The sequence below is a fragment of the Manis pentadactyla genome, chromosome 14 (genome assembly GCF_030020395.1).
Source record: "Manis pentadactyla isolate mManPen7 chromosome 14, mManPen7.hap1, whole genome shotgun sequence".
NCBI lineage: Eukaryota > Metazoa > Chordata > Mammalia > Pholidota > Manidae > Manis > Manis pentadactyla.
The window spans coordinates 64,041,459-64,055,215 of record NC_080032.1 but is presented as its reverse complement, the minus strand read 5'-3'; the positions used below and the strand labels follow the sequence as shown (position 1 = coordinate 64,055,215).

Below are 13,757 nucleotides of genomic sequence, written 5' to 3'. Positions count from 1 at the left end.
GTAAATCTAAGTGTTTTTCTAAGTTCTGTGGGCTGCTCTAGGTGAGTTTCAGCCTCCTTGAATCCAACTTCAACCCTCCAGATCTTTGGAAGCTGGAGGGAGGGATGGAGTGAAGTCAGCCAGAGGTGCGGGCATCCACACTCCATTCTGTCTATAGATGCTCTGCTCTTGGGATCAAAGAGGGGTGGCCAGGCAGAGCTGGGGAGGGTAGACTCCAGGGTGGGGGGACAGCTGGTAAGTCAAGGGGAGAAGGGCCCAGGAACTCCCAATTCCAAGCCACAAAACCCATGGACTTTACTCCTCTCTGGTCTCCCAACATTTTGGGCAACCTCAGCAGCTTGAGGACCTCAGGCCTGGGCTGGGTATGGGGAAGGTCATGGTACCCTGGGGGTATTTGGATGAGCATTCTACCCTGGCTGCAGGAATCATCTGGGAGATGTCATGCACAACTGGACATGGCATAAAATACCCATAGCGTGGTGTCTGAATTAAAGAGACAGATAGAAAAGTGACAATCTGCCTATCATAACAAAAAAGGCCCTTGGATCAAAGCCAGGGGCCTAGGGTCTTGGCTGGCTCTGCAGGGAACATGCTACTTGTGTCTCCTGGCCTGAGCCTGATCTTTTACATCTATTAGACAAGGTGGTGCAGTAGGTCTGTAAGGTCAATTCAGATTGATGTATCTGAGTATTTGGCAGAAGAGCTCTGAGAATATACCAGTAATGCCCAATCGAGATAGCTGTAGTTTGCAAAGCATGTTCACAGACATGATCTGGTTAATCCTTGTGGCGCCAAGTTCCCCAGGTAGAGTTCCCAGGTGGGTTCCCCAGGTAAGTGAGCCAAGCATCATTATACTCCTTCTCTAAATGAGGAACAGGAGTTCCCTGGAGCTCCTGCCTGAAGCCCTACAATTGGTGGCAGAGCTGTCTGGCCTCAGGCAGATGGAGACTGAACCAGATTGAGTGAAGGGTGTCACGGCCCCAGTCAGAGCAGAAAACCAGAGTCAACATTTACTCTGAGGTTGGGTTGGAGGGGGGCATTCCCGAGAATGCAGGAGATGAGGGTGTTCGCGGAGGACTCTGGGAGAAAGGAAGGGTCACTAGGGAGCACTGAGTACTTGCCATGTGTCGCACACTTATCTGTGCTGTCTGGGTAAATTCTTACAACCTCTGAGGCAGGTTCTGTCTGGTTCGCAGTTTGGAAAACAGGCTCTTAGAGTTTAGGTTGTTTGTCCAAGACCCCCTCGCAACCCTGCCCCCCATAAAAAGCGACGGATTCTGCACCGGAACCCGGTGAATCCGACTCCAAAGCCCTGGGTCTTTTCTACTGCTGTTCGTCCGGGGATAGGCCAGGTGATGTGGGTGGGGGGCTTGCCGCCCCCGGGAGTGTGGCTGGGAGTGGTCAGATTGGTGGGCCGGAGCTCGAGGCCGCCGGGATCCAGGCCCCCGCCTCAGCCGGGGCTCCCACAGGGTTAACTCGGCCCCCTCCTCCGCCTCCCGCCTCCTCCCGCCTCCTCCCCCGGCTCTTCCTGTCCCGCTGTTGCAACAGCCGGGCTGCCGCTCTCCCTTCCCTCCCACCTTCTCCCCGCTCCTCTTTGCTTTACTTTTCCGAGTTCTCCGGGGCTCCGGCCTTCGGGGTCTGACGGCCCTGGAACCAGACCTCAACTTCGCCCCGGTCTCAACCCTCAACTCCCCTGCCCAGGGCCCCGGCTCCCCTCGGGACCTCGGAACCCCGTGCATCCCGGACTCGGTCGCTGCGCCGGGGTGCCTGCCGCCGCCACTGCCTGAGCCCCGATGGGGGAGTGAGAGGCCACAGCTGGCCGGACATGGGCCTCCCCACCGTGCCTGGCCTGCTGCCGCCGCTGGTGAGACCAGGGACGGAGGGTGGAGTGGGCCGGTGGGTAAAGGGCGTGCCAGGCAGCGGTGGGCCCTTCTTGCCAGCCCAGTGGCCCAGCCTCGGGCCTGCGTGGCCTAACTCCAAACACGCCATTCGGGTTTCCCCATTCATCCGCCCACCCTGAGCCCACCCTGCGTGGGGGCAGAGGAGAAGTTTGGAAGGCAGGGAGTGGAGGGAGCCCCGGCCTCCGACAGCCAAGGAGGTTTGCTGAGACCAGGGGGTGTCTGTCTGGGAATGTGGTCCCGCCATTCACGGAGGGTGAAGAGGATTTGGAGGGGTAAGGAAGGGGTGGAGCAGGGAAGTTTAGTCCTCTCAGGGTCCAGCAGATTCGGAATTCTGGAATTCTCTCCGTTTGGTCACCTGGCTGGCCCCGAGTGTGTTGGGCTGTGAGAGGCTGCGGGAGGGCCCTGGCTGAGCAAACCCTGTCAGAGGCAGGAGCGACCTGCTAGTGAAGTGGGGAAACAGTCCAGGAGAGGCGATGGGTCGGTGGGACCCGGTGCAGTTTGGTATGCTGTGCGGCAGGGGGTACTTGGGGGTGGAGTGGAAACTGGATGGGGCACGGCACCCTAGGGAGAGCGTCCGGGTGCCCTCCCAGGCCCAGGCCCCCCGGGCCTCTTGCCCCTCCGCCTCTGGCTCAGCTTCCAGGCAGGTGGCCGCTGTGGGCTGCCCTTCTCTAGGCAGTAGAACCACCTTCACCTGATCAGTGTCCTGTGCCTGCCTCAGCCCCCACCCCACAGCCCTGAGCGACAATTCCCTGGTTTCTTCTACAGTTCAGTTTGGGGAAGTTGGTAGAAAGTTGTTTTTGTCACTGGAAAATGTCCCTTTCTGGTGCCTCATCCTTGTGTCAGTGCCTCCTTAATCCCCCTCCACGTCCCGAGCAGATTCCCTGAGCCCCTCTTCCCCACCCCGGGGAGCCTGGGGGTGCGTTTTCCAGCCTGTGTTGGTCAGTTTCTTCTTTCTTCCCTGCCACACCCCTCAGCGGCTCCCCACCTCCTCTCCTCAGCCTCCTGCTGTCTCCTAATCATTCCTTTCTCTCAGTCTCCCCAGAAGTCTCCTGAGACCCTCAGACTCTTCTTTTTGAAATCTTTTTTTCTCATTTCTCCCCTACCTCCCCTCTAGTACGCATTGCTAGGCCTTAATTCCCCGCCCATCCCTGGTCTCTGTCACACCGTCAGTATTCCACTCCTCTGTCACCTCCTGTCTCTGTGGTGCCTCCCATCTCTCCCCTTTGCTTGAGGCTGCCTTTCTCCCAGGCTGCCCCTGTCCCACTCTGGGGTAAGATAGACTGTGAATTCAAATCCCAGCCCTCTCACATATTTCCTGTCGGAACTTGAGGAGGCTCTTGTATCCCTCCATGCCTTAGTTTCTTTATCTCTAAAATGGATGTAATAGTCACTACCTCATACGTTATTTTAAAGATTAAGTAGATTGATATGTGTTAAGTATTCCATTTATTAAGTGCTTGCTCTGTGCTAGACACTGTTTTAGGTGCTGGGATTACAGAAGTGAACAAAGTCTCTGCCCTCATGGAGTGTACATTCTAGTAGAGGAATAGGATACATATGCATATGGAAGGCACTCAGTAAGTGTGAGCTTCTGTATTGGTAGGATTCGTGGTAAGCACTTGATGGCCACTGTGTTTGGAAAACAGAATGTACAGGTAGCCTGAGCAGATGAATGAAGATGCTGGGGGCTGAAGCTGACCCAGGCAGGTGGAGGCAAGTCTGCCAAGGGACAGAAACTCAGCCTGGAGCTAGAGGCAAGCAAGGGATATGCAAGGCGTGGATAAGGCTGGCCACGAGTTTTTCCATTGCTGCCCATTCAATGGACAGCACCCACAGAGAGCACACAGTGCGCACGTGTTGGGGCAGGGAGTGGGGAGTGGAGGAGAGTACTAGAGAGACTGCAATAAAGCTACCAGGATTTTGTTGCTTTCAAAGAGCCTAGGAGTCTAGGAGGTGAGAGAGCTTACAGCAAAAAATGATTTCAGAACAGTCCAGAGGAGAATATCCACAAAGACACTGTGATGGTGTGCCCTGAATCACGGCTGGGAGGCAGAACCAGGAAGGGGAGTGAGCATCTTCCAGCTGCTTTTTCTTGTTTAGCAGATCCCAACCCTAGCGTCCATGCTCCTGGACATGCCCTGAATAGATGGCAGAGCCTACAAGTGACTGGCCCAACTGAGAACTCTAGGGAGCATGAACAGTGTACTCATCTCTGCGTCCCTGGCAGCCGGATGGGACCTGGTGCATAGACTGTGCTCCTTACCTGTTTGTTGAATGAATAAAGGAACAAGGGATTGGTCAGATGGAACAAGGGAGGGAAAGCCTCATATAAAAGTGGATTTGAAGATGAGATTTGAAGTCACTGGCTGGCAGCGTGGCTAGAAAGAAGGGGTTTGAGGGTGAGTAGAGGAATGGAAAGTTGGGATTTGTGTTAGGGATGGAGGCAGCAAGCTGTGCACCTTGGCTGGAGTGGAAGGGCCACGTTGAGGAATAAGAAGAAAGGAGGATGAGAAAACTGGAGGGAGTGGGAAGCAGGTGAAGAGAGAATCTTGAGCATGGTCCCAGTTAGAGGGATTCATTCATTCACTCATTCATTCACGAATGGTTCCCTGAGGACCCCCTGTGTCTGGGGATGTATACAGAATAGCAGTGGTTCCTCTGCAAGTACATATTGCAGGAAGGAGCAGCCTGTGGAAATGATGTTTGAGGTCAGGCCCTGGAGAAGAAGATTCCTACACATGTGGGTGCAAGTTGAAGCCTGAATGCAGATAAGAAAGTGCGTAGGATCTATTGGAGCAGGAAAGAGGCTGGTGGCTGGTAATTGGCTGGATGAGATTTGTAATAATCCAGGTGTAAGGCAACCCGTGGATGTGGAGGGGACTGGAGATTGCAGAGGAAAGCCTGGCAAGATGCCCTGACAGGCGGGATGACAGCAGGGGTAGGGACAGGGCCTTGAGGAGAGAAGGATGGCAGAGCTCTTGGCATTGGTTCCAAGAAGTTGTCGGTGTCACATTTACCTAAGGCCAGGAGATTGGTGAAGATCGGTGAATTGAGTTCAGGGCATGCCAAGCATTGGAAAATAGCCAAGTGAAATATGTATCTCAGCGGCTAGAGAAAAGGTTTCTTAAACTCGTAACTGCCTTCCTATCGTTCACAGGTGTGCACCAGTGAGTCTGAAAAGGACAGGAACATTGTCAGAGTCTCCACTGAGGGTGTGTGTGAATGTGTGCATGTGCGTGGGGGAGCCGGGTAATTTGAAAAGTCACTCCTGGAGATAAATACATTCTTATAGGGGGTACTGACTCCCTACTCCCCTCTTTGAGAATCGCTGGCTCCAACTGGAGTGGAAAACAGTCGTTAGAGGAACCCATCAGTCCATGTTTGCTGTGCTCCCCCAGTTCTGGGTGCTGAGAGGAAGGAAACAGGAGGATAAGACCATCTTTGACACCAAGATACACTCTCTGATCTCTGGTCTCCTAGAGTTTACTGTCTGTTTGGGGAGATCATATCTACCCAGGATAATTATATCATGTCTATGTGGTCTTTTTGGGTGGATCATATCTACTTAGGATAATTACGTTAAAAGCCAAAAGCAGCTATAGCTAATTCATGTTATTGAAGTTCACAAGGGCCGACAGTTCATGAACTTGGGTGGGGAAGTGGCCTTAAGGGAGAGCTTCAGGGGAGAAAAGGTGGGGTCTCAACAAGGGAGAAGCTGTCATGATCCCTCCAAAGACTTTGACATTAAAGTAACAAACATGTTTTAGCCGAATGAACGAATTAATGCGGGGAAAGGGAGCAGTAAGTGGTTCTGTGAGGTGGCGTGTGAGAGTTGGACCACAGGGTCGGGCTCCCCTGCCTCTGCCCCACTCTGCAGCCCCGGGACAGGAAGTCATGCTTCAGAGCCTCCCCTGGCGGAAGTTGTGGGGGAGTTGGAGGGGTGCTGGGCCACCTACTCAACTGTCTCTCCACCAGCACCTCCCAGCTTCCTGCCTTTCCAGGGCCTTAGGCTGACTGGGCTCTGGGTGCCCAGAGCTCACCTCTTTCTGTTGTTTTGCTGTAAGATTATCTGCTAAGGACCGTGCTCCCTGGCCAGCCAGGGCCAACCGGTCAGGGGTGGGGGGTACCTGAGGCCCTGCCTCCCAGGGCTCAGAGCCACCCTGGGCACTGCTGGGGCCATCAGACCTGGGAGACAGTGCTCGTTGTCTGACATCCCTTCTCGCTCCCCCACTCCAGGAACTGGGTGTTCAGAGCTCTGGAGTCTTTCCTCTGCAGCCAGTGGGCTGGGGGAGGGGCTGTGGACACTCAGAACTGGCCTTATTTCCTAAGGATTGTCTGGTGACTCTAGGGAGGTCCCTAAACCCAACCTAACTGGCCAGAACCAGCCGGGCTGTGGGAATGCAGTGAACCCCAAGTGGGAGGGCGGCCTTCGTTTGCTTCCATCTGGAACTGGGGAGTGTCGGGGCTCCTATGGGAACTAGGAAAAGGGTTTGTCTGGAGGGGATGGTTGAGCCGGGAGGCGGAGCCAGGGCGGGGCCTCCGCTAAAGGAAGGATGCTGAGGGCGGGAAGGAGTCGAGTGGCCCTCGGAGGGATGGGTACGTGACCTGATGGGAGGAAGCCAGGGGTCGCTGGAGACTTCCCTTTGGGATAGAATGGGACAGGGAGCCATTTCCTGAAATACGTGGGCCAAGTGGGACAGGGGTCCATTGCCTGGCTCGTTTGAAGAGGAGGGGGAGCAAAAGGGACCCTGTGTGAAAAGGGGCCTGGAAGGGGAGACTGGCCCACAGGAAGAGGGGATCAGCTGGGGCACCAAACGCTGGCCGGTCCCTTCAGCCTTTCTGCTGACTCATGACCCTTGAGGAGCTGAGGAAGCTGCTGGTTCCCTCTCCCCTCCCTTAAATCCCCTCCCTCCCTCTGGCCTGAGTCACTGGGCGGAGCTGCTGGGAAAAGATTTCCCTTTCCCGGATCTGATTTAACCCCCAAAGTGCTGGAGAGGGAGGAGAACTCTTGGCCCGAAAAACCTCCCTCCCTCCAGGGAAGCTTATTCCTCATGAGCCAGTGCCCTCTCCCCCCAGCCGCTCCAACCCCTGCAAAGCTTCCCCCAAGGCTGTCCTGGAACTGGAGCCCCCAGTTCTTCCTGACTCTTGTCTCTGTGGGGCTGGCTTTGTTCCCAGCCCCTGGGATGGAATTCCAAGTGCCAGTGACCTTAGGTGCTGTGAGCTTTTCTTCGGGGAAAGGAACCTCGCTTTCAGGATTGGGAAGCGCTTCCCATAACCAGCCCAAAGGCTTCCTGTTGCCCTGGAAGCCCCAGTTGTGTTCTCAGGGGAGACGACACTGCTGGTGTGAGTGGGGAAGGGTGCTGCCCTTTGGGTAGGGGAGCGTGCCCCTTGGAGGTTGCTGCTGTGTTTCTGAGTGGGTGGCTTCCCCTGCCTGTGGTGAGTTGGCCGGATCTGCTATCCCTGTGGACAGACGGCCCTCCTGTCCAGGGCAGGGGTTTCTGTGACCTGATGAATTTGCTGCTTTCCAATGTTGAACATACCTGAGGACATCCTGTTATCTTTACATATAGTTGCTCTTATAGCAGAGAAAAAAAATCAAGACTCCAGGAAAGCCAGAAAGAGGCTGGGAGATCAAAGAGTGAAGTCTAGGTTGGAGCTCCACATGGATGACTCCCGGATTTGTGTCCCCGGCTCTGAAGCCAGAACTGGGCAGGTGATTCAGTTGTTGTGGGCTTGACCTGAGGCTGCCAAACGCACCTTCCAGAGTGCCCCAGTGTGTAAAGGGCTTCAGGACTCCCTGGCATACCCTCGGCTCCTGACTTGGTGGTCAGCTGAGCTGGACCACCAGCCTCTGGCCAGCTCTACTTGTGCGCAATGCAACCTATGTGCCTTTGCCTGCTCCTGTCCCCACCTAACTGTCACCCACGTGTCCCATTCCTGACCTGGACTTTCTCTTTTACGCCCCTCTCCATCTGCCCTGGCCAACCTAGGGTGTTTGTGAAGACTTAGTGGGGGAAGGCAACACATCGCCCAGTCTGAGGGCAGGATCCTGAGTGAGGTTTGGGTACAAGTTTATAAACTCTTCCTTTGCTTCTGCCCACTCCCCAGGAATGCTGCCCACAGGAACATGACTCACCTCCACTCAACCTGATTTTATGTGAAACCTCTTTATTGGTACCACACATGTAACAGGAAACTGCACAGATTCTGATTGTTCACCTTTGTGAATGCTCACAGAATGCACACACTGTGAACGCAGGTGGAGAAACTCCCCAGTCTTTAGGGCTGCTTGCGGAGGAAGGGCCGTCATTGAGGTAACCTGCCTGTGCCAATCAAAAAATAATCCTTGCACACCTGCCTGTGTCCAGCGCTATTAGTCGTTATGGGGAAATTAGGATAAAATACATCCAGGACCTGAGATCTACGGGCCGTAAGCTGGAGGGACAAAAATGAGCACACAGGACAGCCAGAGAATTAAGTACTAGGTCACCCGGTGCCAACTGTCTAGGCTTAGAGGAAGAACCTGGAGCGTGAGTGGCTGTGGCAGGGGGAGAACGTCCTGCCGGGGAAGGACTTGACCTGGGCAGGTTTTGACTTGCTTCCTGTGAGACTCCTGCCTCCCCTCTTCTGATGGCAGTCCTCTGTCTGATTCTTCCCCAGGTGCTCCTGGCTCTGTTGGTGGAAATATATTCCTCAGGGGTTACTGGACTTGTACCTAACCGAGGGGACCGGGAAAGGAGAGATAGTCTGTGTCCCCAGGGAAAATATAGCCACCCGCAAAATAACTCCATTTGCTGTACCAAGTGCCACAAAGGTAGGAGAAAGTGGTAACAGTGGATGTCCTCCAAATGGGGCCCTGCTTCTTCGCGTGCTTTTCCCAGATGTTTTAGAATCAGGGGCACCTGACCTCTGAGCCTCCTAACTCGGCTGCCTCTCCTGGGCTGGAGTTTTCTCCCTCTGTCCCTCTCCTAGAGACTTAGGGAGGTGGCCCTGGAAGTCTTGCTAGCTCAAGCTCTACCTTGAGTGCTTGGCTGCAGGCTGACCCTGACAACCAATCACAGGGACCTACCTGTACAATGACTGTCCCGGTCCGGGGCTGGACACGGACTGCAGGGAGTGTGAAAACGGCACCTTTACTGCTTCAGAGAACTACCTTCGGCAGTGCCTCAGCTGCTCCAAATGCCGGAAAGGTTAGTCTCCGGAGGGGCCAGGGCTGGAAACAAATGGAGCAGTGGGTGTTCAGAGTGATGTGTGTGCCTGTCCACCTGCAAGGCTAAACAAATCTGTGCTGGGGGTGTGGCAGGAATGCCTGTGCACATGTGAGTGTGTCACAAAGACACAAGCCCCATGGTAGGGAGGGGACTCACACCCCATTGCTTCCCCTCTCCAGAAATGAAGCAGGTGGAGATTTCCTCTTGCACAGTGGACCGGGACACCGTGTGCGGCTGCAGGAAGAACCAGTACCGGAATTACCGGAGTGAGAGTCTTTTCCAGTGCCTGAACTGCAGCCTCTGCCTCAATGGCACTGTGCACATCTCCTGTGAGCACCGTGCTCCCCACCCCGCAGCTGAGCCCTATCTCGGGGAGAGGGTCTCAGCTTTTTTTGTACCCCTGGCCCGGGAGGCAGCTCCTCCTTTCCCTCCCATCCCAAGTTTGTGGGACCACCTTCATGCTGGCCATCTGTCCCCTGCCCCTCCTGGCTCTCCCTCTGGGACTCAGCATGCAGGGTAGGCCTGCTTTAGCTGTGGTGCATCTCCCCACAGGCCAGGAGAAACAGAACACCGTATGTACTTGCCATGCAGGCTTCTTTCTGAGGGAGAATGAGTGTGTCTCCTGTGTCAAGTGAGTATGTGTCACTGCTGGGCATGGGATCAGGTGGCTGGGGTGGGATGGCTGGCTTTGTGTGAGAGCTACCAGGGGGGCTATAAGACGCCCCAGGGCGCTCTGGCTCCTACTGGCTGTTTGAGTGGGAGGCACTTCACATTCAAGGCACCAGTCTTTCTCCTTCCCCCAACTTGTACCTCAAATCTGAAGAAGTCTTTGGGGAAAGAGGCTCATACCCACCCCAAGGACTTACAGATCTTAGACATTCAGATTCTTGGCTGACAGGGTCTATTAGAGTTCATTGATTTTTAGACACATACTTGCACATCTCTGAAATTAGACTGCATCTTTGAAAAATTGGTGAGGTATTGTGGTTTAATTGGTGGCTGTGTATGTGTATGTGCAGTGTGTAAATAATGGTGCCCCTTATTACCACTGGCATTGTGAATGATGCGGTACGGCATTTCCTCCCCAGTCCCTTTGTCCAGGCCTCACTCCTGGGTCCACAGAAGCTGTTCTTGCACGCTCACTTGTAAAGAGGAAACCCTTGATGGCTCTGAAGTTGAGTTGACCTGGGTTGAAATCTTAGCTTAGCCACTTAGCGGCTGTGCAACCTTGGGCAAGTTACTTAACACCTTTGAGCCTTAGTTTTCTTTCCTCTAAAGTAAGGATAATGGCATCCACTTGGCAAAGTTGTAAGAAGTCCCCTGCCCCTCAAAAAAGCCAGAGTGTCTGACATGAAACTATTTGTTTTTCCAAGTTTCCTCTTCTTGAAAGAGCTTTTATACCCATTCCATGTGGTTCTTACCATGAACGTGTGAGTGGGCCAGAGTGCCTCTTCCTGCTTTTAGATCCCTGCTGAGAACTCACCTTCTCAAATTCCTCTTAGGACCCCTATGTATTCTCCTCAATCCACTGCCCAGTGACAGCTTCCAACAAGGGAAGCTGTGCCTGTGTAGTATGTAAATAATGGTGCCCCTTACTACCAACGGCAGATCAAGTTTGATGTGGTAGGGTGTTCCTCTTCAGTCCCTCTGTCCAGGTCTCCTTCAGAGATGCTGTTCTTGCACACTCACTTGTAAAGAAGTGAGCTGCCTCCAGCAATATGTAGTTTTAAATTTTGCACATGCTCACTTGACCCCTCTCTCAAAGTCAGGGATTTGTCACTAGCAGTGTTAAGGTCAAGAAAAAGCTCTTCGACCTCTCTTTGCCACAGGCTTCTTATCAATAAAACATTGATAAATACAGTTCAATGACAGCTACCATTTATTGGCCACTTACTCTATGTCAGGTACAGTGCTCGTTTCCATCTCAATCCTGATAGGTGGGTAGGACCCTATTTTACTGATGAGGAAACTGAGGCTTACAGGTTAAATGACTTGCTTGGAGTTACACTGCTGGCCAGTGAATGGACTGGAATTTATACCCTACCCCTGACTGCTTTTAACTTTTTTTTCTACCCACCTTCTTTCTTCAAGATTAACTCCAGTTCTAAAATTAAATGAATGATTCTGTGCTTGTTTCATTCCTCTGCAGCAGTTCCCAAGATAGGTTCAATTTCCATTATATCAAGAGATAACTAAAATATTTGTAAAGCAAAGAATTTCCAACAGTCTGTTTTTTTCCTGTGTTCCAGTTACGGAGAGCCCTATCCACCTGTGCCCTCTTTTCTTTTAGCTGCAAGAAAAACATGGAGTGCATGAAGTTGTGCTTACCGCCAACTGATACTGTGAAGGTCCCTCAGGACCCAGGTGAGGAGAAATAGACCCGCGCCCTTGCGTACCTGCCCTCTCCAGCCAGCCAGCCCTGCTACCTCCCCCTGCCCCTCTCCTCTGACCACAATCTACTTTGTCTCCAGGCACCACAGTGCTATTGCCCCTGGTCATCTTCTTTGGTCTTTGCCTTTTATCCTTCGTCTTCATTGGTTTAATGTGCCGCTACCCACGGTGGAAACCCAAGCTCCACTCTATTAGTGAGTGGGGCCTTTGAGGGGGAAAGGGGGCTGTGGGATTTGGGAGGACGTTGGGTGAGATGGCCAGGCAGGGTGGGAAATGAGGAGTGTCCCCTAGTTGGCTGCGGAGGACTACGCAGGCAGGAGGTGGCCCTGATGGCTCGTGAGAGGTCATACTGCATCACTGATTCTCTCATCCCTGGGGCCACTTTGGCCCTCAAGCATGTCACCACAAGTCCCCATGGCCAGCCCCAGTATGGGTGCCAGGGCTGAAAGAGGAAGTGAAAGTTGTGACACTTTGTTTCTTTTTTCTCAGTTTGTGGGAAATCAACACCTATAAAAGAGGTAAGATGAAACCAAGGACCTACCCCCAATCATCCCTGACTGCCCATTACAGTCCCCTAATACCGAAATCACCTGGAATCGCCCTTGGCACCCTTGGGCACCTCTAACTTCCTCCAGCCCCACACCCATCCACAATAAAGAGGGCTGGAACTTTCTCCTCGGAAGCTAACGCTGTGCCTTCTCTTTCAGGGGGAGCCGGAGTCCCTGGCCTCAGCCCCAAGCTTCAGCCCCACCACCGGCTTCAGCCCCATCCCCAGCTCCAGTTTCACCCCGAGTCCCGCCTTCAACCCTAGCGGCTGGCCTAACTTCAGCGATGTATCGGCCCCCAGGGAGCTGGCACCACCCTACCAGGGGGCTGGCCCTATCCTCCCCACGGCTCCAGCCTCCACCCCCAACCACGCCCCCCTTCAGAAGTGGGAGAGTGCCCACACGCAGCGCCCAGAAGGTGAGCTCCCCCAAAGGAATGAGGGGCTGGAAGCAGGTGGGCCGAGGTCCTGGATAGCGCGTGCCGGGGGCGGGGACAACGGCGGGCCGGGGCGGGCGTCCCCTGCTGCTCTGCGCTCACGGGCCCGCTTCCCAGCAGCAGACCCAGCCAACCCCGCGACGCTGTATGCAGTGGTGGACGGCGTGCCCCCGTCGCGCTGGAAGGAGTTCATGCGGCGGCTGGGGCTGAGCGAGCACGAAATCGAGCGGCTGGAGCTGCAGAACGGGCGCTGCCTGCGCGAGGCGCACTACAGCATGCTGGCGGCCTGGCGGCGGCGCACGCCACGGCGCGAGGCCACGCTGCAGCTGCTGGGCCGCGTGCTCCGCGACATGGACCTGCTCGGCTGCCTGGAGGACATCGAGGAGGCGCTCTGCGGCCCCAGCTCCCAGGCGCCCACCCCCCACCTCTCCCGATGAGGCCCCGCCTCCTGGGAGGGGCCTGCCCTGAGGACTGCTGCTTCCTGCACCTGCAGCCGCAAAGGACAGGACGGTGCAAGACGCCCTCCTGACCCTTTTCCCCGCAGGGTCTTGGAGTGGGGACAAGCATGAGCTGGCAGCCACTTACCTGGTGCTACTCTGTCTGTGTACATAGCTTTTCTGAGCTGCCTAAGCACTGCTGGGGGTCAGTGCGTGTGCGTGCGAGTGTGTGCGCACATGTGAGACAGACATGAGGTGTGTATGTGAGGGGTGGGGTGTTTTCATGAGAGGAGATGTGTGTGTGTCTGCGTGCACGTGAGACAGACGTGGTGTGTGTATGTGTTTTCGTGAGATAGGCTGAGTGAGCCAGGGAGCCCAAGCTGGTGTTTGTGGCCATCTGATGTCTGGAGAAGCCAGCAAGGCCGTTAGGGGCCCCTGGTTGGCCCTTGCGCCTTTTTTCACAGTAGGCAGGCAATCTTTGTCCCAGCTGTGTTACACTAATAGAAACTGGGCCCCCATCTGCCCCCTGCCTGGGCAAGCACAGAGTGAGCTGAGCTGTCCCAAGGGGTGGGAGAGAGCAAGCGCTGAACAATGGGGCCTCCAGCTGGAGCTGTGGACTTTTGTAAATACACTAAAACTCTGGAACTCAAGCTCTGCTTCTGGAGTGAATGGTCTTTCCATGAGGTGGGTGTGGGAGAGTGGAGCAGAGACCTGGATCCTGATGGGTGGGATGGGAAAAGCCCTGAGCTTGGGGTAGATATTCCACCACGATGCCAATGAATATAGGAGCAGCTGTGCCCACTCGGTGACTCCCCTCCCCTCCAGGGTTGCTTTCT

At 54.6% G+C, this 13,757-nt stretch overlaps 1 protein-coding gene across 3 annotated transcripts; it reads left to right on the top strand.

Annotated features, from left to right (window-relative positions):
* Positions 1-1,518: 1,518 nt before the first annotated feature.
* On the top strand, positions 1,519-13,571 carry TNFRSF1A (TNF receptor superfamily member 1A). 3 transcript variants are annotated; one of them, XM_036910117.2, is made up of 10 exons: positions 1,520-1,864; positions 8,562-8,715; positions 8,963-9,091; positions 9,292-9,378; positions 9,665-9,743; positions 11,403-11,476; positions 11,584-11,697; positions 11,993-12,021; positions 12,211-12,466; positions 12,605-13,571. In XM_036910117.2, exons 1-10 carry the CDS (start codon positions 1,826-1,828, stop codon positions 12,919-12,921), a joined length of 1,278 nt encoding a protein of 425 aa, XP_036766012.1. In that variant the 5' UTR covers positions 1,520-1,825; the 3' UTR covers positions 12,922-13,571. The 3 variants fall into 3 exon arrangements, with proteins under 3 accessions (XP_036766013.1, XP_036766012.1, XP_036766011.1); XM_036910116.2 differs by having other exon boundaries at positions 1,524-1,864; positions 9,292-9,441; XM_036910118.2 differs by lacking the exon at positions 11,584-11,697 and having other exon boundaries at positions 1,519-1,864; positions 9,292-9,441.
* The last annotated feature ends 186 nt before the right edge of the window (positions 13,572-13,757 follow it).

Coding starts and splice junctions, on each gene's coding strand:
- TNFRSF1A (XM_036910116.2), top strand. CDS start 1,826: ATGGGCCTCCCCACCGTGCCTGGCCTGCTGCCGCCGCTG. Junction 1,865..8,561: donor CTGGCCTGCTGCCGCCGCTG/GTGAGACCAGGG, acceptor ATTCTTCCCCAG/GTGCTCCTGGCTCTGTTGGT. Junction 11,477..11,583: donor GAAGGTCCCTCAGGACCCAG/GTGAGGAGAAAT, acceptor CTTTGTCTCCAG/GCACCACAGTGCTATTGCCC.